The sequence below is a fragment of the Aquarana catesbeiana genome, linkage group LG03 (genome assembly GCF_042186555.1).
Source record: "Aquarana catesbeiana isolate 2022-GZ linkage group LG03, ASM4218655v1, whole genome shotgun sequence".
Lineage (NCBI taxonomy): Eukaryota > Metazoa > Chordata > Amphibia > Anura > Ranidae > Aquarana > Aquarana catesbeiana.
Window position 1 is genome coordinate 337,692,247 of NC_133326.1, and position 27,192 is coordinate 337,719,438.

General features: G+C 42.0%; 1 protein-coding gene across 3 annotated transcripts in view; it reads left to right on the forward strand.

Moving 5' to 3' along the window:
• Window positions 1-27,192, forward strand: part of LOC141132291 (uncharacterized) — a 234,055-nt gene that overhangs the window by 73,859 nt on the left and 133,004 nt on the right. For all 3 annotated transcript variants that reach the window (XM_073620548.1, XM_073620549.1, XM_073620550.1), the window contains exon 11: window positions 1,777-1,827. In XM_073620548.1, coding sequence (XP_073476649.1) covers window positions 1,777-1,827 — 51 coding nt within the window. The remainder of the gene's footprint in view (window positions 1-1,776; window positions 1,828-27,192) is intronic.

Here is a 27,192-nt window from a genome sequence, read left to right on the forward strand (position 1 = left end):
AAAAAAAAAACTATAAAAAGAAATTCAAAACATTGTTATGGAGATCTGACAAAAAAATCAAAAATATTATTCATAAGATCACAAGAAATAATAAAGAAACCAGTTTGTGAGAACTCTGTGTGAATATCAGCAGCAAAACCACTTCATTATTCTAGCATTCTAAAGAAGAAGAGAATGCACTGCATTAAAAGATTAAAAAATGTGCAGCATGACGAATGTGCTATCTCCATTACGAACACTAGTTTTACCAGACCGAGCGCTTCCGTTTCGTACTTGATTCAGAACATGCATGGAATTTTGTGCGTCGGAATTGTGTACACACGCTCAGAATTTCCGACAACGGATTTTGTTGTAGGAAAATTTGAGAACCAGCTCTCAAATTTTTGTTGTTGGAAATTCCAACAAAAAATGTCCGATGGAGTCTACACACGGTCGGAATTTCCAACAACAAGCTCCCATCGAACATTTGTTGTCGGAAAATCCAATCGTGTGTACGCAGCATTAGTCTTTTTCAGTATCTTTTTCATGAAATAAATTCATCAAAGATAATTATGAGAAATATAAATCTACCTGCTTTCTACAAAACTTATTTAAAGAATATGTAGACCTAACATTTTATATTCCTGATATGTGCCTGCTGTATCATTTACTTGTATGGGAAAGTATACGGTTCTCTTTGTATTGCTTCCTTTGTGTGAAATCCCTGTTGTTCCTGCCAGTCACCCTATGTTTCTTATTAAAAACTGACCACACTAGGAATGAGAGCACAGTGTGGTCAGTTCCCAGGCTGTGCTGAGAAATCAACCTGCTCTCCTTCAGTGATCAAACTTGTGCTGACACCCCTCGCCCCCTTTCCCTGCACAACCAGTCACTGGGAAGATCGGTGTAATGCTATTTCTCCTTCCTCGGCTCTCTGAGATCCTTATGCAGTTGACGACAGAGGGTATGTGATCACTTTAAAAAAGAAAAAGAAGGAAAGGTTTTGCCTTTCATTTCTATTTTAAACTGAATGGGTTGTTTTACAAGGCGAGGGTTTACATATACTTTATTAGCAGATGATGGAATCACATTCTAGAATCAATTCTAGGTGATATTATTATTATTATTATTTTTACTATTATTATTATTATTTAGAAATTGGGAATTTTAATTTGCTACATGTATTAGTTTTGCACTGACATGATTTTTTCTTATTTGTATAAGGTTTGCAATAAATATTAATGATGGGTCAACCACCCCCCTGGTTTGGTTCGCACCAGAACTCCCAAACAGGAAAAAAGTTTGGAACTGAGCCATGAACTTATTAAAGACTATGGGACCCAATCATGAAAAATCAAAAGTCCCCATTTTGAAGGCATAAATGCAAGTTATTGGCCATAAAACGGGTATGGGGGCCTGGATACTGCCCTGAGGAACATGTACCAATGCAAAAATGCATACTAGGCCCGCTGACAGCTGATGACTTATCCATTATTAAGGACGCGGCGGCCAGTTTCCCAGCCCGCTCCTTAACAACCTATTCACTGATATTGTGCGTTCAGCGGACGAACATAGAAAAGTTGGGTGTTCGGAGAAAACCCCAACGGGCAATGTTTGGGGCCAAACTCATTCTCAGCCCAAACCACTCACCCATCCCTAATAGATATTTTCATTTGTATTAAATGTTAGAATAACGTTGTAGATGTAAACCCATTCACTAAAATTTTATGTAAGTGATAATACGGTAAAGTTGTTTTCAATCTTTTTAAAACTTTTTTAATTGTCATTTTCATTTAGCAAAGACTTGGCTGTTTGTTGACATCTCCTAGTGAACTTCCAGGATTACCAGTAAGAGCTTTTATTTTTTTATCACGTTTTCTACTTTTTTGTATATGCAGTGAATATTTAATACACTTAACAATTGTGGTTTACCGAATACATGCAAACTTGCCAACACTACCTAATTTCTGATATCCATTATAGGCATAGGCATTATATCTGCAGTTAGTGTCCACTGTTAATTTCAGTTTATACCTATATACCACATGGTGATACCTTTTATCAACTTATTAACTTATTAACATTCTGTAATATTACCACCTTAAGCTAGCCATACACGGTTATATTTTTCTCCTTTAGCCCCACAAGCTGAATGAGAGCAAGAATTATTCAGTTCCTCCCTCCACCTTAAACTGTGTGGATGGAGGAATCTTCCTGCCATCTATTGTATTCAGATAGCCAGCACTAGCAGCTATCTGAATACCAGAACCATTAATGCATCTGATTGTAAATTAAAGAACCATGTGATACAGACAGTGCCACCGATTGCTTGAATTTAGAACAAATTAGCAGGAATTGGTTGAAAATCAAGCTCCAGTTGATGCTCAACAAACAGATATCCAGCATCTGCTATGACTCCCTTGCCCGGTTCCTTAAGATCTAGGAACCATGGCTGAAGTACACCTTCCTTCCTTTCCCTTAAACCAGCTTGGGTCTACTCTGACAGGCAGCCTCAATGTTCCTGAGACCTTGTTTCCCTTCCCTCTTGGCCTCAGGCCTCCTGGTCTTATTCCTCCTTCCTTTTGTCTTCTCTTCTACCCCTCGCTTTACAGGTGCATGTCTTCTTTTCCCATAGCACCACCCATCTTGTCTATTTCCTCGCATGTCCCCTCTTATTTCTTTACTGCATTTATATATGTTGTATATCCACTTGAGCTCTAGAAGATTTTACTCCCTTCATGACAGGCCATTTTTGGCTATTCAGTACTGCACTATTTTTTTTTGTAAATCAATATGTTTTTATTGAATATTTCACAAAACATAAGTGAAAAACATATAGAAAAATAATCACTCAGACATGCACTTCTTCAGTTTATGATACAGTCTTGAGGATTATTCTATAACAGAGTCTGTATACAATAGACAAGTAAACCAAGGTAAAAAATGTGATATATAAGGTATATCTTGCTAGATCAAGAGTGAGGGACACCACTCCCCTACCCAGGCACCCCAACTGGGAACACGCTGCGCTCAGGAGGGGAGCGGTGACCCCCAACCCTCTTTGAGAATTGTTGCATTGTTTTCATTTTTAGATAACGTATAGTGTTAGACTAAGTAATATATGAACTAGACATTGGTGTTCTAAAAAGAAAAAAGTAAGAAATATAAAATATGAAAGTATAACATAATATAAAATAAAATTAGTAAAAAAGAAAAGAAAAACACAGTCTGATAGTTAACCTTCTAGTTTTCCAAAGTGCAAAGTGCTGTATAAAACACACAATATAAGTGCCCAATCAGAAGTGAAATAGCAACATTCCTCATGAAAGTCTTTATGGTTCAAAGAGTGTATATCCAAAGATATATAAATATAAAGTGCCCAAAATTAGTGTCCATAATCAGTGAAGTTCATCCGTCTTGTTCTTCCAAAAGTGCAACACCATAAAGCATGCCTTAGTGTCTTCAGGTGACCCCCAAAAGCGTATGCGCTCACCTTACAGTGTGTGACACAGTAATTAAACTCTGTCAAACATGCTTTGGAGACACTCCTGTGCTCAAATGGAATCAACTGTGCAGACCTCCAATGCTCCCAGTCATGATATTATATGCAAAAGAAAAGAAACTCCATAGCGCAACATTGTATGATAATAAAGGATCTTTTATTGTGAACAAAAACTCTCCCCTTGCAGGGGTACTCACATGCTGTGGGTGCGTGAGTGCACCATCCTAAACAGGCAAAAGCTCAAACAGGCCGATCGTGCGGTATGGCGTGCGGTGCGGTGTGTGCCTCAAACTCTCTCTCTCTCTGCTGACAGCTCCGTCCAGGCCCCTCCCCTACGCGTGTTCGGCACCGGGATCATGTGCCTTCATCAGGGGGATTGCACCGCACGCCATACCACACGATCGGCCTGTTTGAGCTTTTGCCTGTTTAGGATGGTGCACTCACGCACCCACAGCATGTGAGTACCCCTGCAAGGGGAGAGTTTTTGTTCACAATAAAAGATCCTTTATTATCATACAATGTTGCGCTATGGAGTTTCTTTTCTTTTGCATATAATATCATGACTGGGAGCATTGGAGGTCTGCACAGTTGATTCCATTTGAGCACAGGAGTGTCTCCAAAGCGTGTTTGACAGAGTTTAATTACTGTGTCACACACTGTAAGGTGAGCGCATACGCTTTTGGGGGTCACCTGAAGACACTAAGGCATGCTTTATGGTGTTGCACTTTTGGAAGAACAAGACGGATGAACTTCACTGATTATGGACACTAATTTTGGGCACTTTATATTTATATATCTTTGGATATACACTCTTTGAACCATAAAGACTTTCATGAGGAATGTTGCTATTTCACTTCTGATTGGGCACTTATATTGTGTGTTTTATACAGCACTTTGCACTTTGGAAAACTAGAAGGTTTAAGCACTAAAAGTTATTTCTGATTTATTTTTGGTCAGCTTAAGCACATTTGTTTATGTATTTGTTTATTTTGGCACTTAGCACTCATTGCAATCAATTATATGGTTTTTTCTCAATCTAGCGCAGACACATTTTTCTTTAACGCCACTCACACGACTATGGAACGTGATTAGTGTTTGCAGCTGGCTTTTACTCAGGATTGATTTTATTATTTTATAAGGCATTAACCCTTATGTGGCTCGCAAGGCTTGTCTATATTTTACAGTCTGATAGTTACTTCCCTTTGGTAGTACTGTATGGTTTATAAGTGATACATTTAGGTCTTATGTTTAATTGTGTACCAATCTACCCATCTTTCCCATGTTTTTTGGACTTTACTGTAAGTGTTTTGAGTTGATGCATATAACATCTCTTACGCTGTGTGAGAGTTAGTTGTATTGATTACTTCATGTAGAGACGGGGTTTGTTGATCTCTCCAATGGCGTATTATCATTAACCGTGCACTCAAAAGAATGTGCATGGCTATGGTCCTGTATTCTGGTGGAATTAACTCTTTGTCTAAGGATAAAATTGCATTTCCCAGTGACATGGGTACTTTAATATTCAATACTTGTGAGATTACTCCATAGACTCCTTTCCAAAAGGGGATTATAGTGAGGCAAGACCAGAGTATAAGGTACAATGTTCCCACAGCACCACAGTTCCTCCAGCAGGTATGGGAACTTTGTGGTGAGAATTTGGCTATTCTATGGGGTGTTAAATACCATCTGAAGAGGATTTTCTGCAATAATTCCCATAAGTTTACACTCTTTGTTGCAGGGTACTCCATTGTTCCAGGGAGTAAGAAGTATCTAAGTCCTTCTCCCAGGCCATCATATGAGTTGTTTTCAAGGGTATATCCTTATTTTTTAGTATATTATAGAACAACGATATACCTTTAATCTTGGTGGTAGGGTTTGTGAAGTATTGGAATACTCTCCATGGCATCTCAATATTTGTTTTCAGGTTGGTGCGTAATAGATGTGTAATCCTATGGTATGTGTAATATTCTGAGTTAGCTAAGTTGTATTCTATCTGTAAGAACCTGAAGGTTTTTGGAGTTGGACCTATCATTATATCTTCAATTTTTTCTACCCCCTTTTCCACCCAGCTTGAGACGTTTAAGTCAGGTATTATGTGTGTCAAGCTATAGGTGGGCATTGATAGTGTGGAGGTAATGAAGTCCTGAAATGAAGTGTTTAACAAAGCTCTCCAGGCATAAAGTGATGCTGTGAGGGTGGGAGAAAGTGATGCGTATCTAGAGGTGTATTGTTGGCTAGTAAGAAGAAAGTGATAAAGATCGCCACCTTTAAGTTGTATATTTTCTAATTCCTTCCATCTGGTATTGGGGCATTGGGGGAACCATGTTTTAATTTGCGCCAATATTGAGGCAATGTAATAGTCTTTAAGAACTACTAGGCCCACTCCTCCTGCCTTCCTAGCATTGATTAGTTTGGAGAATGCACACCTCGCCCTCCTTCCTTGCCAAAGTTATCTGTTGATCATTAGGGATGAGCCGAACACCCCCCCGGTTTGGTTTGCATCCAGAACATGCGAACAGGCAAAAAATGTGTTCAAACACGAACACCGTTAAAGTCTATGGGACACGAACATGAATAATCAAAAGTGCTCATTTTAAAGGCTTATATGCAAGTTATTGTCATTAAAAGTGTTTGGGGACCTGGGTCCTGCCCCAGGGGACATGTATCAATGCAAAAAGAAGTTTTGAAAATGGACGTTTTTTCGGGAGCAGTGATTTTAATAATGCTTAAAGTGAAACAATAAAAGTGTAATATTCCTCTAACCTGGGGGGTGTCTATAGTATGCCTGTAAAGGGGCGCATGTTTCCAGTGTTTAGAACAGTCTGACAGCAAAATGACATTTCTAAAGGAAAAAAAGTCATGTAAAACTACTATCGCTAACGCGGGCTATAATGAATTGTCTGTACAGCAATACACATAAAAGTTCATTGATAAAAACGACATGGAATTTCCACACAGGGGAACCCCGAACCAAAATTTACATTTTTTTTTTTTTAAATGCGTGGGGGTCCTCCTAAATTCCATACCAGGCCCTTCAGGTCTGGTATGGATTTTAAGGGGAACCTCGTGCCAAAATTTAAAAAAAAACGGCGCAGGGTCCCCCCAAAAATCCATACCAGACCCTTATCCGAGCACGCAACCTGGCAGGCCACAGGAAAAGAGGGGGACACAAGAGAGCTCCCCCCCTCCTGAACTGTACCAGGCCACATGCCCTCAACATTGGGAGGATGCTTTGGGGTAGCCCCCAAAGCACCTTGTCCCCATGTTGATGGGGAGAAGGGCCTCATCCCCACAACCCTTGCCCGGTGGTTGTGGGTGTCTGCGGGTGGGGGCTTATCGGTATCTGGAAGCCCCCTTTAACAAGGGGACCCCCAGATCCCAGCGCCCCCTGTGTGAATTGGTAATGGGGTACAAATGTACCCCTACCATTTCACAAAAAAAGTGTCAAAAAGGTTAAAAAACACAAGAGACGGTTTTTGACAAGTCCTTTATTAATATACTTCTTCTTTCCGCTTCTTTTTCCATCTTCTTTCTTCTGGTCTTTCTTCAATGTTCTTCTTCTTCCTCCATCTTCTTCTTCTCCATCTTCTTCTTCCTCCGCTCTTCTCGTCCAGCGTCTTCCTCCGGCTTCTTCTCCACTCCTTCTGCACGATCTCCCTCAGTGGGAGTCTTCCACCATGTGACGCTTTGGTTCTTCTGATACTTTTTATATAATGGAGGGCGGGGCCACCCGGTCACCCTGCCCCCTTTGACGGGGAACTTCATGGGGACTTCCCTCTGGCTTTCCCCATGTTGTCAGATGGGGCGGGGTCACTTGGTTACGTAAGCGGGACGAGAAGAGAGGAGGAAGAAGAAGATGGAGGAAGAAGCAGAACACCAAAGAAAGACCAGAAGAAAGAAGATGGAAGAAGAAGAGATTAATAAAGGACTTGTCAAAAACTGTCTCTTTGTGTTTTTTAACCTTTTTGACACCTTTTTTGTGAAATGGTAGGGGTACATTTGTACCCCATTACCAATTCACATGGGGGCGGGATCTGGGGGTCCCCTTGTTAAAGGGGGCTTCCAGATTCTGATAAGCCCCCCGCCTGCAGACCCCCACAACCACCGGGCAAGGGTTGTGGGGATGAGGCCCTTCTCCCTATCAACATGGGGACAAGGTGCTTTGGGGGGCTACCGGATGCGTGCTCGGATAAGGGTCTGGTATGAATTTTTGGGGGGAGCCCACGCCATTTTAAAAAAAAAATTGGCGTGGGGTTCCCCTTAAAATCCATACCAGACCTGAAGGGTCTAGTATGGATTTTGAGGGGGACTCCTCACGCCATTTTTTTTTTTTTTAATTTTGGTTCGGGGTTCCCCTGTGGGGAAATTCCGTGCCGTTTTTATCAATGAACTTTTATGTGTATTGTCGGACCGACAATTCATTATAGCCGGCGCTAGCGACAGTAGTTTTACATGACTTTTTTTCCTTTAGAAATGTCATTTTGCTGTCAGACTGTTTTAAACACAGGAAACATGTGCCCCTTTACAGGCATACTATAAACACCCCCCAGGTACAAAATTTAAAGGAATATTACACTTTTATTGTTTCACTTTAAGCATTATTAAAATCACTGCTCCCGAAAAAACTGACGTTTTTAAAACTTTTTTTGCATTGATACATGTCGCCTGGGGCAGGACCCAGGTCCCCAAACACTTTTTATGACAATACCATGCATATAAGCCTTTAAAATTAGCACTTTTGATTTCTCCCATAGACCTTTTTTTCCCACAAAAAAATTTTTGTTTTGAAAAGATTCGTAGGAAATACAGGAAGTACATTTCAAAACGTACCATAGTTAGTGCATTTGGCCTCAACAAGGCAATATAATTCAAACAATTATAAACCAATGAACCAACATTTAGTGCTCCTCACGTGCCCTCCTTAATCGGTCTAGTAGGGAACTAGCCCTTTGATTTTGAGAGGTTGAGGCAGGTTTTTTATTTTTTTCCCCCCAGGTAGGGTGATGTTGTTAGGATGCACTGTAGCTTATTGGTGGCAGTGCTGTGCGTTGGGGTCCAGTAAGGAAGCAGACGGCTGCGTTTGGGCGTACTATTAATCTTTAGTAGAGTATGGATAGCGTCCGACTCCAGGTCATCTTGCCATCCCAGTTCTCTCCTAGAAGAGAGTCCATGTAAAAAAAAGAAAAAGGGGGGAAGGGGAAGAAAGAACAGAAGAAAGAACAGAGTAGAAGGGGGGTAGGGAGGGGAAGAGGGGGTCGGGGGAGGCGCGCTTCCAGTGGAGGTGCGCCTCGCCCGGGGACTATGTGGGGAGGGGGTGGGAGAAGCCACCAGCTACCCTCTGCACGGGTCCCCGGGCATAACATATAGTGTTCAGGATCTATTGCTCTCTGGGTCCATGTCACTGGAGGGTCATGGACCTAAGGCACAAAAGTCAAGGGCTTTCCTGCAACAGTGCTTGGTATTGTTGTGAGTTCCGATATTCAAGCCAGGGAGCCCAACTAATCGAAAAATTCGGCATTCTGTCTTGTAAGACGTGGATCAGCTCCTCTATCACTGCTATTTGATTGATTCGGAGTGTCCATTCCATCATAGAAGGGGGTAATTTGGATTTCCAATGGACTGGTAAGCATAGCCTAGCGGAATTTGTCATATGCATGGCACTGATTTGTAGTATTTTTTATGGGAAGTTTTGGAGAGGTGTAAGAGGTATTGTGCTGGTGTGAATTCCAGGGGGAGCGATGTTATCTCAGTTGTTACTGCGTGGACCTTTTTCCAATACGGCTGAATTAATGGGCATGTCCACCATATATGGAGAAGGGTCCCCTGGTCCTGCTCACATCTCCAACATCAGTCGGAGAAAACTTGTGGAGTATTTCTGGCATTTTATACCATTTCATTTTAATCTTACACCCATTTTCCTGTGTGTGTACGTTGAGGGAGCCTTTGTGGATATATAGATGAACTCGGTCTCAACCGGAGTCCTCTATCTCCCTATCCAGTAGGGTTTCCCAATAAGCGTGTTCCAAGCGCAAGGAGGTATAGGATTCCCCGAACATTGCGGCGTAGAGCACTGAGATCAAGTGACTCTGGGGGGAGGGGCCGGTACTCAATGATTCTAAGACTGTAGGGTTTTTCCCAAAGCTGTCCCTGTTCATGGGGTTGTCAAGAAAATGTTTTATTTGGATATAGGCCCAGAAAGGAAAAGACTTAGTGTTTGAGATTGCTGCAAGTTCTTGCTGTTGAAAGGAATCTACCCCTCAGAAAGAAGTGTTGAGCCCGCATCTCCGGATATGGCCATTCAGCCACTAGGTAGGATTGTTCCATACCAGGAGGGAAGTCTGGGTTGCCTTTAAGAGGCGTGATTGCACAGTTTTTCGCTGAGAGTGAGTGCATGCCTTATCGAATGCACTTAGGGTCGCTCCGATGAGAGGGTTTGTTTGGGTGGCTGCTGGTATATGTTTGCGTGGCAGCCAAGGAGCTAGGCCCAAATCAGTCCCTGCAATCATCTGTTCTAGTAGTACCCAGCCCTTGTGTCGTCTGTGAAGCCTCCAGTCTACCACTCGGGTCAGGTGTACAGACCAGTAGTATCTCTGCAGGTCCGGGAGGCCTATCCCGCCTTTTGACTTTGCCAGAACCAGTTTTGCCCACCCAATACGTGCTGTCTTTGTTCCCCAGAGACAGGCCCTACACATCCTTTTGTAGGTAGCAAAGAAAGAGGGTGGCAAATGGATCGGGACAGTTTGGAGTTTATATAGTAAACGAGGGAGTACTGTCATTTTGAGAATCGTGGCCCAACCAAACCATGATATGCTGGGGGCTTCCCATCTCTTAAGATCTTGTTGTATGGATTTTAATTCTGCTAGGAAGTTTTTTTTGTATAAATCTTTGAGTTTACTAGGAAGCTGTATACCTATATAGGTGAGGGCCTCTGCTTTCCAGCGAAACGGGAAGTTAGTCTGACAGAGCTGAACCACAGAAGAGCGTAGTGATATGTTTAGCACAAAGGATTTAGAATAGATAGTCTTGAATTTTTCTAGAATCGGCATTAGATTGAGAAGGGATGTTAACGGGGACGAGAGGAAGAGCAGGATATCATCCGCAAAGGTGGCAATGTTATATTCCCGCTGGTGTACTTCTATGCCTTTAATATTTGGGTTTGCTTTGAATGCAGCGGAGGAGAGGCTCTAGAGTAAAGATATAATGTATAGGGGAGAGCAGGCACCCCTGTCTGGTCCCATTCTGGATGGGGAAGGCATCTGACAGGTGGCCATTTACCCGGACTCTAGCTCTGGGACTCGTGTATAGCGCCCTGATAAAGGCCCGCATACAGTGACCCAGTCCCAGTTTTTCCAGGACTGCGTCCATATAGTCCCAGGCCACCCTGTCGAACGCCTTCTCCGCGTCCATGGCCAGAAAACAGCCTTCCCATTGGGTAGTGGTGAGCCAGTGGTGCAAATTGAGGGCTTTAATGGTGTTGTCCCTGGCTTCTCTCCCAGGGACAAAACCAACCTGGTCCAGACCCACCCATGCAGGTACATGGAAGGTCAGTCGGGTGGCCAGGATCTTGGCAAACAATTTGACATCCACATTTAAAAGGGAAATGGGTTGGTAATTGGCTACATCAGTGGGATCTTTATTTTCTTTAGGGATTACCGAGATATAAGCCTCTAAGAGGCTTCCTGATTTGCAAAGGGAGCGAGGGCATTGAAGGTCTTGAGAAATCCTGGCGCTAGGAGATCGGTGAGGCTCTTATAGTATTGTGCCGAGAAGCCGTCCGGACCCGGACTTTTGCCAGGTTTCATGGCCTTCAAGGCTGCCTCCCACTCCTCCGCTTAAATCGGGACTTCCAGGCCCTCTCTATCCTCAGTTGAGAGCGCCTGTGGGCTATATGTGGTTAAGAACTCACGCATAACATTCATGCGAACATTCTCTGCTACTGATCTGTGTTCGTGCGTTTGGAGATCATAAAGTTTGTTGTAAAATAATTGAAATTGGTTAGCGATCTCCTCATTTTTGGAATGGGTAGCCCTGTCTCTTCCTTTGATATGGTGTACTGTAGATGTAACGAGTGGTTCTCGCTAGGAGCCGAATTTGCGACGAACACCCCAAATTGTTCGCTGTTCGGCGAACGGGCGAACACCTAATGTTCGAGTCGAACTCATGTTCGACCCGAACATAAAACCCATCCCTATTGATCATAGATTGGGCTTTAATAAAGAAGGTGTTAGGTAATAGGATAGGGATGGTCCTAAATAGGTATAGAAATTGTGGTAGCAGTATCATTTTAAAGGCTGAAAGTCTCCTGGACTAGGATAATTCTGTTTTTGCTAGATCTTGGAGTTTGGGGTGAAGTTTGTCTAAGAATATAGAATAATTTGCTTTGAACAATTCTTCTGTCTTAGGTGTTAAGGTGATGCCTAAGTAATTTATACCAGTGGTGCTCCATGTGTATGGGTATTCCATTTTGTGCTTAATTTTAGGAGGTATATTGATGCCAAAGATGTATGACTTAGTGTTGTTTACGTTGTAGTAGGATATACTGTTAAACACTTTGAGTGTTTGATGTATTGAGGCTAATGAGGTCTCCACGTCTGTGATCATGAGTATAACATTGTCAGCAAATAGACTGATGGTGTGTGTTGAGTTGCTAAACCTATGTCCTGTAATTTGAGGGTGGTTGCGTATGTAACTCGCCAGAGGTTCCATGAGAAGGGTTAAAATTAACGGTGAAAGTGGGCACTCCTGGCGAGTTTCATTTGTATTATTAAATGGAGTGGAAAGTTCCCCTGAGGTGTAAACCTGGGCAGAGGGCTTGGAATATAATGCCATAATTGCAGAAAATTTGGTGCCTTGGAATCCAAACTTCTCCAATACCCTGGCAAGATATCCCCAATGTATCCGATCGAACGCCTTCTCTGCATCCAAAGCTAGGAGCAGAGAAGGCATTCCCTTCACATTTGCATAGTGGATTATATTAATTAAGCGCCTTGTGGCATCAGTGGTTTGACGTCCTTTAGTAAATCCAGATTGGTCCATATGTATTAACTGTGGAAGTATGTTTATCGGCCTTAGTACAATCAGTTTGGCATATAGTTTCAGGTCGTTATTAAGTAATGATATCTGCCTGAAATTCTGTGTAAGAGATGGTTCCTTCCCTGGTTTAGGCAGGGTGAATATGAGTGCTTTCAACATTTCTGATGGGAAGGAGGAAGAGGCAGCTGCAGTGTTGAAATTATTGGTTAGGTAGGGTGAGAGGATGTACTTGAATGTTTTGTAGTATTCTCCTATGTATCCATCAGGACCTGGGGACTTGTTTAGTGGTAGTCTATCTATAGCATGAGATACTTCCTGGATTGTGAAGGGAGAATTAAGGTGTTGTAGTTGTGTTTGGGTTAATTGGGGAAGAGATACTTTCTTCAGAAAGCCCTTTATGGCCTCGGGGGTTGGTTGTATGGTATGTGGTTCATTTGCTAAGTTGTACAGAGATCCATAACAATAGCTAAATGTGTGGGCAATTTTTTGTGGGTGTTGTGGATGGTTATCTTTAGTGATCGGGTGTTGGATGTACGGTATCTTGGTTTTGTACTTGTAGCCCCATAAGAGTTGTGCTAGGAGATTCCCCGCCCTGTTACCATTTACATAATAGTTCATATTTAGACGTCTAGTAGACTTTTCAAAATTTCCTAACCGCAGCAATCGAAGATCATAACGGTGTTGTGATAATTGTTTAGAAACTGAGGGTGTGGGTTTTTGTTTATTACTGATTTCTAAGTTGTGAATTTTGTTTGTGAGATCCTGTATTTTCTGTCGGTGCTGCCTCTTCCTCCTTGCCCCCAGTTTAATAAAGATACCCCTCATGAACGCCTTATGGGCATTATTCCACAATGTAAACTTATCATCCACAGAATTCACATTATCGCTAAAATATTGCGTTAAATGTTGTTCCAATATAGCTTTAGTAGGTTTCTCCTGTAAAAGAAGTGGGTTAGCTCTCCAGATGGGAACAGGGTTTGAGGAAAATGAATCTCTGATAGTTAACACTACAGACGCCTGATCTGACCACATAATGTCATTTATGGATACTGTTACAGTTCTGGACAAGGTCCATTGATCTACTAGGAATAGATCAATTCGTGAGTATGACCTGTGGGGTGAAGGAAAAAAAAAAAGTGAAGTCTTTTTCCCCTGCGTGAAGGCATCTACAGGCGTCGAATAAGTTTTGCTGATGTATGGTGTTTTGAAGCATTTGGATTTTCCTGATGGGGGTAGAAGTGGAATCAAGTTGTGAGTCTGGGATAAGGTTGAAGTCCCCACAGATCACCAGAGCTCCTTTTTGGTGGGCTCGTATCTTCCGAAAAGTTCTGTTAAGAGAGAGTATTTGGTTGGCATTTGGGGTGTAAAGGTTCACAATAGTGTAGGTTGAGGAGTTGATATCGCAAATTAATATTATGAATGTCCTTGTGGGTCTACAATCACTTCATGGATTCGAAATGAGACAGTGTCCCTTATTGCAATAAGGACTCCTATTTTTTTTAATTTGCTCCAAGCCAGCGAATTTGTGCAGTAAAGATATGGGGAAACTGTTTATTCATGCATTTTGTGGGGGACGAACTATTAAAATGTGTTTCCTGAGCACATAGCACATCGCTTTTAAATTGTTGAGCTTCCTTCCATAATGACTTACGCTTGACAGCACGGTTAAGTCCTTTGGTATTTATAGCAAGAAATGTCACCCCCATGTGGACAAAGTAGGTTTAGATGTTTGACATTCTGTGTTCATGTAAATTCTTTTGTGAGTGGAGAGTGCCCTCAAGTGGTCAGAGCTGGTATAGATCATTTTGTTAAGTGCTAGTGCAGACCATAGATTTGTTGTACTCACAGTTGGAAGTGCAGGAATCTTTCCAGCCTGGCGGTGCTGGTGAATTCTCTTTGGAGGTGTTGACCTGGGAGAAACAGTAGTGGCTTCATCTGAGAACTGTAAAGTAAGCTGTAAGTTCTAACTGTGGTGGAAAAATATAACAAGAAGAAAAATAAAACTGACTGTGAACATAAAAACTTGAACTTTGAATAACATGTTTGAACTTTTCAAGTGAACATTGTGATCCAAGTATGGGTATTTCATACCCGTATGCAGCATTTGCTACTCAAGTAGTATCAGGGGGTGAGTTCGTGACCGAGAGAGACTGCTCTTCCCATAGAACAAAAGATAATACTTATTAGCTTTCCAGGTAGTCAGTGCCTTTTAGCATTCTTAGCTGTTACCTTTTGCCATCCAGGATCTGCATGGGGAACACTCCCAGGGGAGCCAGGCCTGCTGACAGGCTCTGGAAGTATCTGCCATTCCTTAAGTAGGGACAGATCTTTTTCCAGGGAGTCTATGATGAAAGTATGACCCTCTTTGGTAACCATTTTTTTTGTGGGGAAGCCCCATCTGTAGTTGATCCTATGATTCCTAATGGCTTTGGTAATTGTGGTGAGGCTTCTTCTATTTGGAGAGTGTACTGCGATAGATCTGCAAAAAATTGCAGATTTTGGTGCTGTGGAGGAATATTATCCTTAGTGCGCATTGCAGACATCAATTTTTCTTTTGATGGGAAAAATGTAACCGTAGTATTACATCCCTAGGGATCTGATCAGGGAGGTATGAAGGTTTGGGCAGCCGATGGATCCTGTCAATGATCACATCTAGATCCATGAGGTCAGGAAGGATTTTTGTAAACAGAGTAGTGGCGTACTCATGCAGACTCTAGGATCCCTCTGATATTTAGATTGTTCCTTCTATTGCTATCCTCCATGTCAGCCATTTTAGATTTGAGCCCTTCTATTACCTCTTCTTTTTCATCATGGGCAGCTACCAAATTGTTCACAGTATCTGAAAACTCTCCCATCTTGTTTTCAATGTGCCCCACTCTGGATTCTACAGTCTGTATCTCCTTATTGAACTTTTGCATGCATGACATCGTGTCAGTTTGGATTAGGGACTGTAACATGTCCTTTAGTACAGTGTCCATAACTGGCTGATTGTTCGTTGGGAACATCTCAATGCTATCAGGTAGCTCTCTAGTGTCCTCCCCCGAATGAGTGCTGGGGATGGCTGTGGGGCTGCATCCAGAGCCATCCATCCGGAAGTTGGCTTTAACTGGGCTTGCAGACTGAGGGGTATTAGGGTAGGATTGCTGGCTGTCTGGGGACCCTCTATTTTTGCTGACAGATGCAGAGTTAGCAGGAGTGGAGTGTGTGTTATATATATATATATAACTGGTGTGGCATTGATCAGGGTCACTGACTGAGTACAGCATGTTAAAGAGAACATTTTTACATTTTAGTCAATATTTTATTTTATTTTTTATTTTTTAACATTTTTTTTACTTTTTTTACTATGTTTTTAAATACTTTCATCAGCATAGTTCAGTGTTATTATAGTTACATTATACTACTTCGAGGGGGTGATCAGCGATTTTTTTTTCCTTTTTACATTTTGATTGCCGGTACAATGAAGATCATTGTACCAGCAATGCTTTGAACTGTTATGAATGGGTTACGTTCATGACAGCTGTGAATACAAGTGATCTGTGATTTGCTACAGCTAATCACATGGTACAGGGTGCTGTGATTGGCTCAGGTATCATGTGTTAGCTGTGGCCCAATTATAGCTCACTAGTAAGGGAAGTAAAGCTGTTATGAATCATATTGATTCATAACAGCTTTGTTGACATTGTGATTATGGGATCGCATAGTGATCCCATGATCACAGGTTCCCGAGCACCAGGATCTGCAGTCGCATGGGGGGAGGGCACTGTGCCCCCCAGAAGTGTCACCTTGTGTCTGTACAGGCAAAATAACATACGTTGCTTTGCCTGTACATGCCGCCTGAACGCAGTAAATGTACTGTGGGTGGTCAGCAAGTGGATATTGCCCCACCGCATGGACATTAATAGGCCTGAGGGGCGTCTCACTGTTGTAGGGAGCTTCTCCAGGGCCTTTTGACTTTTATGGCTTATAAGTTATGACCAGTTACCGCTGCTATGTCAGCTCTCTGTTAACTTCCACTGTCTCATGTTTACCTTTTTTTTTTTTTGCTACTGTATAAGCCAACCTTTGTTACAACTGACAAAATTAGAACTGATGCTCAATTGCTCAATTGTTTATTGTTAAGGTTGAATAAACATTATTGAAACAGAAAATCAAACTCCTGACAAAATGTTTGATTTGTTTTGGCTAGAGTAGGATTAGAATTTTTGTGAGCCAAAAATTTTTTTAGAGCAAGAAAAGATTAGAATTAGAAGCCACTTGCATGGTAGAGATTTAACCACTTCAGTCCCGGAAGAATTGGCCCCTTAATGACCAGAGCACTTTTTGCAATTTGGCACTGCGCTGCTTTAACTGGTAATTGTACGGTCATGCAATGCTGTACCCAAACGAAATTTGCGTCCTTTTTTTCCCACAAATAAAGAAGGTATTTGATTGCCGCTGCAATATTTATTTTTTGCGATATAAACTGAAAAGAAAAACAGAAAACTTTGAAAAAATTGATATTTTCTAACTTTTGTTATAAAAAAATCCAATAAACTCAATTTTAGTATACATTTAGGCCAAAATGTATTCAGCCACATGTCTTTGGTAGAAAAAAAATGTCAATAAGCGTATACTTATTGGTTTGCGCAAACGTCTACAGACTAGGGTACATTTTCTGTAATTTATGCAGCTTTTAGTTTATGACTGCCTCATTTCTTGAAGTGCTAAAATGCAAGATCTGCAAAATATTCAACATGCCTCTCAGCAAATAGCTTGATTTCTAAGGGCATACATTTTTGATTTCACTCCTCACTACCTATAACAGTTTCGAAGGCCATAAAATGCCAAAATAGCACAACCCCCCCATGACCCCATTTTGCTGAGAGGCGTGTTGAGTCCATGGAATATTTTATATTCTGCCATAAGTTTTGGAAAAATGTTTGGTTAAAATTGGTTAAATGTGGAATTACACCCCAAAATACATTCTGTTGCTTCTCCTGAGTACGGGGATACCACATGTGTGGGACATTTTGGCAGTCTAACCGCGCACAGGACCCCAAAAACCAATCACCGCCTTTAGGCTTTCTAAGGGCGTACATTTTTTATTTCACTCCTCATAAATGTTTTGGAGGCCATGAAATGCCAAGATAGCAGAAAATCCCCCCAAAAATGACCCCATTTTGGAAAGTAGACACCTCAAGCTATTTGCTGAGAAGCATGTTGAGTATTTTGCAGATCTCGCTTTTTGCCATAAAGTTTTGAAAATTGAAAAAAATAAAAAAAAAATCCTTTTCTTTCTTCATTTTCAAAAACAAATGAGAGCTGCAAAATACTCACCATGCCTCTTAGCAAATACCTTGGGGTGTCTAATCTCCAAAATGGGTGCATTTGGGGGGATTTTGTGCTAGCTTGACATTTTATGGCCTCCGTAACTGTGATAGGTAGTGAGGAGTAAAATCACCATTTTACGCCCTTAGAAAGCCTGAAGGCCGTGATTGGTTTTTGGGGTCCTGTACGCGGCTAGACTCCCAAAAAGTCTCACACATGTGGTATCCCTATACTCAGGCAGCAGAATGTATTTTGGGTGTAATTCCACATATAACCATGCCATGTTTGAACAATATATCATTTAGTGACAACTTTGTGTAAAAAAAAAATAAAAATTGTAATTTTCCAGAAACTTGTGGCAAGATATAAAATATTCCATGGACTCAACACTTTTTTTAATTTTAATGCACTAAAACACACTATATTGCCCAAATGTTTGATAACATAAAAAATATGATCTTATGCCGAGTACATGGATACCAAACACGACATGCTTTAAAACATGCAGCGGCGACAAAGTACATACATTTTTAAAAGCCTTTAAAAGCCTTTATAGGTTACCACTTTAGATGTACAGAAGAGGTCTACTGCTAAAATTACTACCCTCAATCTGATGTTCGTGGTGATACCTCACATGCATGGTTCAATTGCTGTTTACATACTACACGAGACCGACGCTTGCGTTCGTCTTTGCGCATGAACACCGGAGGTGCCAGGGGAGATTTTTTTTGTAGATATTTAATTTGCTTTTTTATTTTATTTAAACTGTTCCTTTCATTTTTTTTTAATTATTTTTATTGTTATCTCAGGGAATGTAAATATCCCCTATGATAGCAATAGGTAGTGACAGGTAGTCTTTTTTTAAAAAAAATTGGGGTCTATTAGACCCTAGATCTCTCCTCTGCCCTCAAAGCATCTGAGCATACCAAGATCGGTGTGATAAAATGCTTTCCCAATTTCACAACGGCGCTGTTTATATCCGGTAAAACCTAAGTCATGAAATACTAGTAGTTTCAGTAGTAGTTTCTTAGACCATAGAGATGATTGGAGCCATTCTGGTCTCTCCTGTCCCTGGTGGGACACGAGAGCCCGAGAAAACAATGGAAGACGGTGGGGGGGTTCCCTTCCACTGCTTGTAAAAGCAGTCTAGAGGCTGATTAGCCGCTAGGATTGCTTTTTTTTCAAATTAAAGTTTATTCAGACATAAGAAAGGGCATTGCCCCAGGTTAACATCATGAACAAGATCAATAATTGAGGACGCAGCCTCTCACAGCATCATAACTAGGAACACATCTGCATTTACTTCCAATGTATAAACATTTATATTCTATGTATGCAGTGTTCAATATTGCTGCAGTGCTTAAAAATATCTGGATGTCCCTTTCCTTCTGCCATTTTCTTTATTCAAATCCTTAAGTAAAAGAGTTTGGTTGGGCAATAAGTAGAGAAGGAGAGGGATGAGGGGGGAAGGGATGCAGAAAAGGAGGGAAAGAGGAGAGAGGGGGGGAGGGAAAGAAGGGGAATACACGGAGGCGGTGAAAGCCCTTGACTTGGGGCATATGTGTCAGATTAGAAAGTCGGGTGTCTTCAGTCACCCGTCAGGAGACTCTGTCCCTCATTGGAGAATATAAAAGTCAGCCAGTTCGACCAGATTTTGGTGTATAACTCATTTTGATGTCGAGCCGTGAGTATGAGATCCTCCATTTTCCTGATATCTTCTACTTTTCTGATCCACATGCCTATGGTTGGAGGTTTGATGGACTTCCACAGTAGTGGGATACAGGACTTTGCTGCATCTAACAAATGTCGGATCAAGGAATTTTTATATGTTTTGCTCGACATGTCTGTCGCATGTAATAAGAAGAAGTCCGGGTCCGCCGGGATAGGGCGTTCTGTGAAATTTTGTATCATTTGTTGTATAGACTTCCAGAACTGCTCCAGCATGGGGCAGCTCCAGAAGATGTGGAGAATCGTACCCCAGTCCCCTCAGCATCTCCAGCAGAGCTCTGAGGAGGACGGGAAGAACTTTTGCAGTTGCTAGGATTGCTTTTACATGAAAGCCGACCGCTGGCTGAAAAGAATGATACTAAGATGATACCTAAACCTGCAGGCATCATTCTGGTATAACCACTCAAAGTCCAGCAACATACTAGTACGTTGCTGGTCCTTGTTGGGCATATATTATAATCTTCTTTTTTTCATGCAGCTGAGGGCGGAGCGAAAAAAAAAAGGGATTGATCGGTGGGTACGCACCATTTTTTTTTAACTGTGGTGGTGAAATCACCTCCTACAGCACTGGAGTCACTGATTTACGTATCATGAGAGCAAACGCTGTTGCTGTCAAGATAAATAAATCAGTGCTGCAGCTGAATGGTGTACCTGAAAAGCAAACAATGGTAACAATAAAACATCAACTCAATAAAACAACGTATTTTTTTATCGCAATCTGTGCCTAAAAAATATATGCCGAAGCATGGGGGCAAACCGCCCCTAATGTTAGGAGCAAATCTCCCTTCCACCCCTGCCCCCATGCTTCGGCATATATGCTCTTTTTTTTAACTGTGGTGGTGAAATCACCTCCTTCAGCACTGGAGTCACGGCTTTACGTATCATGGGAGCAAACGCTGTTGCAGTCAAAATAAATAAACCCGTGCTGCAGCTGAATGGCGTACCTGCTAAATAATGGTTAACAATAAAACAAAGTAACATTACAGTATAACAGTAAGACATAACATACCAGCAAAGCAAATACAATAAAACACAGTAAAAATAAAACATTACAGTTCTAAAATACAGTAACAATAGAGAGAGAACAATAGAGAGCGAACATAAGAGAGAGAACAATAGAGAGAGAGAGAAAAAAAATAAAATGACAACTCTTTTTGGCTTTTTTATTTATTTTTTTGTGTTTTTTTATTTTTTCCACTTTTATATAAACTGTAAACTGTAACTGTAAACGTTCCAGATTAGGGTCTCCTCTTTCGAGACCCTGTGTAAGTGTGCCCTAGGACTCTGTAGTGCTGTACCCTACGCTAATACTCCACTAGTGTTTAGTAGCGTTGAAACAGTCACCAAGGCAGATACCAGGTTGGTCAGGACAGGGGGGACAATAAAAGTGGGTGTCATGCCTCAATCCGCATTTTCTGCACACACAACTACTTCTTTGGGGTGTTCTTTGGGCAGGGGTACCAGGGAGGACATATGGAAAATGCCGCTCATGCAGCCGCCTCGCCCCCATCTAAGTTGGGACTCTACAAGCCTTTGGGGGAAGCACAGTGATTAGATTGCACGGTGCCACATGTGCCATTTCCACAATCAAAAAGGTGACTAAAAAGGGCGCTTGTGTAATAATTGTCCATGTACAAGTGGTACCCCTTTTCAAATAAGGGTGACACCAAGTCCCACACAATCTTACCAGCGCTCCCTATGTAGCCTTGGCAGTTCTCCGGCTCCACGTGACTATCTCTTCCCTTGTAAACCATAAAACTATATGTATAGCCTGTTGCCCTGTCACAGAGCTTATAAATCTTGACCCCATATCTGGCACACTTGCTGGGAAGATACTGTTTGATAGACAAGTGGCCGGAAAATTTAATCAGGGACTCATCAACGCAGACAACTTGATCAGGAGTAAACAAAGCTGCAAACTGTTGGCTGAAGTGGTTTACGAGGGGCCGAATTTTGTAGAGCCGATCAAATCCAGGGACACCCCAAGGACGACAGAGTTTGTTGTCGTTGAAGTGCATAAATCACAAGATCTGCTCGTATCGCGTCCTGGTCATGGAGGCAGAGAACACAGGCATATGTTGAATTGGGTCAGTGGACCAATATGACCGCAACTCACTTTTTTTAGTTATGCCCATGAGGAGGGATAGGCCCAGGAAGGTCTAAAATTTGGAAACCATAATAGGTTTCCAATCTCTGGCAAGGGCTAACTGGGGATTAGCGGTGATGAATTGATCAGCATACAAATTGCCTTGGTCCACAATAGATCTATAGAGATCTTCCATGAACACTTGAATTCCGGGTTGGCCAGTGAATGGGGGAAGTACGGGAGCTGCAGAAGTGGTGGGCTCCCAATTCGGATTGGCAAATGCAGCGGGAAGGGCACTATGGGTTTGATGGGCCTGTGTTTGTCTTCTTGGTGGCTGTGGGACACGACTTGTGCTAGCCACCGCACCAGCTTGAACTGCACTTATGGGACTCGCCACATCACCAAGTGTTACTGCAGTGCTGGATGTGCGACCAGGATTTACTAGGCCGCTGGTGCCACTACTTCGTCGTCAGAGCTATGTGTCAGGGTGCTGCTGCTGTTTATCGGTTCGTATTCTGAGCCTGAATCTGACAGATGGGTGACTTCCTCTTCACTCTCATCTGTCATGCTCAGAAACGTATAGGCCTCTTCACTAGTGTGCCTTTGATTGGACATTGTGGCCTCTAAGTTTACTGGTACAACTAGTGAAACTCACAGGAAAAAAGAGCACCTGATTGTCAGCGTCTGCTTTAAACACTACCAAAAAACTGTTAGCATTCGCAGGGATCAGGCCTGACTCTGCGAACACTGTAGTTGTGTGTTTTGTAAGTGACAGTGATCAAATGATACTGCACTTGGGTGGGCTGGGCTGGTCTGGGCTGGGCGGAGGGGTTAAACACAGGTGCTAGCAGGTATCTGGGCTGATCCTGCTAATGCTGCATTTTTGGGAACCCTAAACTACTGGGGATGCTAGTATAGATCTGATCAGATCAAATATATACTACTAAGGGAGGTGTATGGTGCGTGCGTGAGTGTTAGCGCTACTGGCACTAATCTGACACTGGGTGGGGCTGATGTGGACCCTAAACTGGCACTAAAACCTAACTGATGTCACCCGCCAGGCGATCAGGGGGTTAAACCTTTATTCAGCAATATGTGGCGGGTACCCTGATGCTATAAAAACCTGACAGTGACAGTAAGTATCTAACTGGCTAACTACACACTGACATGGGGTGAAAGGGTTAACTGGGGGATGATCAAGGGGTTAAACCTTTATTAGGGGGGTTTAGGGGGGGTCCCTAGACCTATCTGGGTATTTTGCTAAGTACCCTAATGCTGATTAGTGCCACAAATGACACCAGTACAGTGATCAAAGGAAAATATGAACACTGCACTTGGTGACACTGTGACAGGGAGTGAAGGGGTTAACTGGGGGGCGATCAGGGGGTGAAAAGCCTGCCTATGTGTACTGTATCAGTGTAGTGTTGGTGCAACTCACGTTTAGATGTTCTCTTTCCTCTCTCTGGAATGGAAAAGAATTCCACAGAGGGAGATGACATCACCTCCCCTGCCTGTGTTTACACTTACAGGCAGGGGACAGTCTGCCATTCGCCAGAACTGATCAGCAGGTCCAGGCCAGAAATCATTGGCCTGGAGATTGATTGGTTCTGAAGCTAATCTGATCGGCGCGGGTGCATCGGGAGCACGCGCATCCCCTGGACGGCCATGTGCCTGACGTACAGCTACGACACCTTGCCCAGGGGAGCCAATCTGCCACAGTATAACTGCAGCGGCTGGTCCAGAACCAGTTAAGCTGGCCATAGATCAGTTCTTGTTCAACCAGTGGGTTGAATAATAATAAAAAAAAAAGAACCTGATTCCCCCACCCCTACATTTGAGGTGGATGGGAGAATCATCCCCGCTGTGTCTTGTAATTTGATGGCAGGAAGTCTTCCTCACTGTCAGAATTTACTGATCAGTGCTACAGTCTATAGTCTACTGCACCGATAGATAGGCTCCTGAGGATTAGGAGAAACTGCACTGAACTGGAACAGTTTAAGAAGGAAGGGGATTCCCTCTATATTTGTTTTAGAGAAAGACGATATTCTCATAGAATTTTGAGGAGGGCCAAGAAAAGGACATACAATGTAGAGAGAAAACAACTCTTACAAACTGGTGATGCACAAAAGGAAAATGAGGCCACAGCCAGATGTGAGCAGATCAGATATATCACAAAGTATGGAGCACAAAGGAAAGAGGTCAAAGAAGTTTTGAATTAACACTGGCATATACTCACATCTAATTCTCAACTGGCTAGGCTAGTAGGGCCATATCCCCAGATGGTAACCAGAAGGGCTAACAACTTCAAAGACTTCCTAGTACATTCAGAATTCTCCAAACCTTCCCCTGCTGATAGACAACCGAGAATAATTGGAATGTACCCATGCGGGCTCTGTAGCATCTGTTTCTTTGTAGAAAAAAAAAAACAAAAGAATTTAGAAATGCAGAAGCAACTAAAGCTTATGAAATGAAGAGCTTTATCAAGTGCTCTACGGATAAAGTCACCTATATGCTTGAATGTCCATGCCACAGAGCATATATTGGGAAGAAGAAGAGACCTCTAAGAGTGCACTTTGGGGAACATATCCATGCTATCAGAAAGAAAAAGGAAAAGAAAGAATCTAAACTAAATTCTGACTGGAAAATCAACTCAATGGTTCAACACTTTAAGGAAGATCATAATGGGAAAACAGAGGGCTTAAAAATGAAAGGCATAGTAGCCTTGAGGCCCCTACAAAGTAGAGGGTACTTTGATAAAATTCTCCAACAAACTGAAAAGCAATGGATTTTTGAACTGGGTACCCTTTTTCTAAACGGAATGAATCATGAATTAAACTTTGGAGCCTTCCTGGAAGAATAAAATTCTGAAATGCCAATAATACATTGGATATTTAACTGAGACCTTTGCTTTTCCTTTAAGAGTAGGGATCCATTATGTTTTTATAAGTATGTCATATATTCCTATATCTTACAACTACCCTTCCACACAAAACTTACAAGAAACTCTAATGCCAATCACTGAACTGTCTCCAGTAACATTTATATGTGTTTATTGTCATATTTTTAAACTATATTAAAAGTTGAATTTTGTACTTTGTATCCCTGAATATGTGCACCTAAGAGGTTAACTATTGAGGACTCTTGTTTCATAATATTGCCCGCAGTGGCCGATGATAGTTAAATTAAGGAGTTTCCTTAAAATAGACCCCCGTTAGATGCCCTTCCTTTGTTCTGAAGAAGCTTGCCAAAAAACTGGGCATGCGAAACACGTTAACCTAAGGGATGCACTACCCTTAGCCCTTGAAGCATAATACTTGATTGCAGGAAAGTGAAGGCTAAATATTAGCTCCAGGAACCTGATTCAACAACTGCAGGAAAGGAACGTCCACCCGGAAACACACACGATTCATGAGAGCCGCAGGGAGCTTGGAAAAAGCTTATCTCCATGCTGACAAGCGGATTATACTACTGGGAAGCTTGTACGTGAACAGTCAACATCTATCGTCAATACAAATGCACCTTACAAACTGTAAGTTAACTATAAATCACACAAATAGGAAACATAAGGGGCATAAAAAGACACTGAATTACAAAAGAGCCAACTTCCCTAAACTACGATCCTTGCTAGAAGATAATAATTGGGATAAAATCTTAGGAACAAAAAACACGGAGGAAAAATGGGTATGCTTTAAGAGCATAATAAATAAGGGTATTAGCCAGTGCATCCCAATTAGAAATACATTTAAAAGAGCTGATAAAAGTCCTGGGTGGCTTAACTCTAATGTAAAAATGCATATAAAAGCAAAGGAGAAGGCCTTCAAAAAATACAAGGCTGAGGAATCATCATTAGCATTCCAACTTTACAAAGAATGCAACAAGAAATGTAAGGGTGCTAAGACAGAACACAAAAGGCACATAGCAGAGGAAAGTAAAAAAAATCATATTGGTCCCATAAAGAATGATGAAGGGAATCTGGTTACTAAGGATAAAGAGATGGCGAAGGTATTGAATTTATTCTTCTCCTCAGTCTTCACGAGTGAATCGGGGGGCTTCATTAACCAAAACAGCAATGTTTATCCTCATGACATGTCAAAGGAAGCACCCTCATGGCTAACAGAGGACAGAATTAGAATTATGCCGTGTACACACGGTCGGACTTTTCAGCTACAAAAGTCCGACAGCCCGTCCGACAGACTTTTGACAGACTTTCGACGGACTTTTGGCAGACTTTCAACGAACATTTTAATGACCGGACTTGCCTACACACGATCACACAAGTCCGATGGATTCGTACGTGATGACGTACACCGGACTAAAATAAGGAAGTTGATAGCCAGTAGCCAATAGCTGCCCTAGCGTGGGTTTTTGTCCGTCGGATTAGCATACAGATGAGCAGATTTCTGGGTCCGGTGGAGTTACGACGTAAAGATTTGAAGCATGTTCCAAATCTAAAGTCCGTTGGATTTGCGACTGGAAAAGTCCGCTGAAGGTCCGGTGAAGCCCACACACGATCGGATTGTCCGCCGGATTTGGTCCATCGGCGTCCGTCGGACAAGTCCGGTCGAAAAGTCCGACCGTGTGTACGCCGCATTAGCCTTGAAAAACTTAACATTAATAAAACACCGGGACCAAATGGCTTGTACCCGAGGGTCCTTAAGGAACTCAAGCAATTGCCAGACCATTGTTCCTAATTTTTATGTACAGTCTACGGACCGGAATGGTACCAGCTGATTGGAGAAAAACCAATGTAGCACCAATATTTTAAAAAGGGCCAAGTTACATCCCTGGGAATTACAGACCAGTTAGTCTAGCATCAATTGTATGCAAGCTCTTGGAGGGTATGATAAGGGACTATATACAAGATTTTAGTAATGACAATGGTATTAATAGTAATCAGCAGGGATTCATGAAGAATCATTCTTACCAAACCAATCTATTAACCTGCTATGAGGAGGTGAGCTGCCATCTAGATAAAGGAAGGCCTGTAGACATGGTGAATCTGGATTTTGCAAAAGCATTTAATACAGTTCCCCATAAACGTTTACTGTACAAAGTAAGGTCTGTTGGCATGGACCATAGGGTAGGTACATGTATTGAAAACTGGCTACAGGGGCTCTTTAAGAGGGTAGTGATAAATGAGGAGTACTTGGAATGATCCGGGGTGGAAAGTAAGGTACCCCAAGGTTCTGTCCTGGGACCAATCCTATTTAATTTATTCATAAACAGCTCAATCTCTGTATTTGCAGATGGTACTAAGCTAAGCAGGGCAATAACTTATCCGCAGGATGTAAAAACCTTGCAAGAAGATCTAAACAAATTAATGGGGTGGGCAACTGCATGGCAAATAAGGTTTAATGTAGAAAAATGTAAAATAGTGCATTTGGGTGGCAAAAATATGAATGCAATCTACTCACTAGGGGGAGAACCTCTGGGGGATTTTAGGATGGAAAAGGACCTGAGGGTCCTAGTAGATGACAGGCTCAGCAATGGCATGCAATGCCAAGCTGCTGCAAGCAAAGCAAACAGAATATTGGCGTGCATTAAAAAGGGGGTT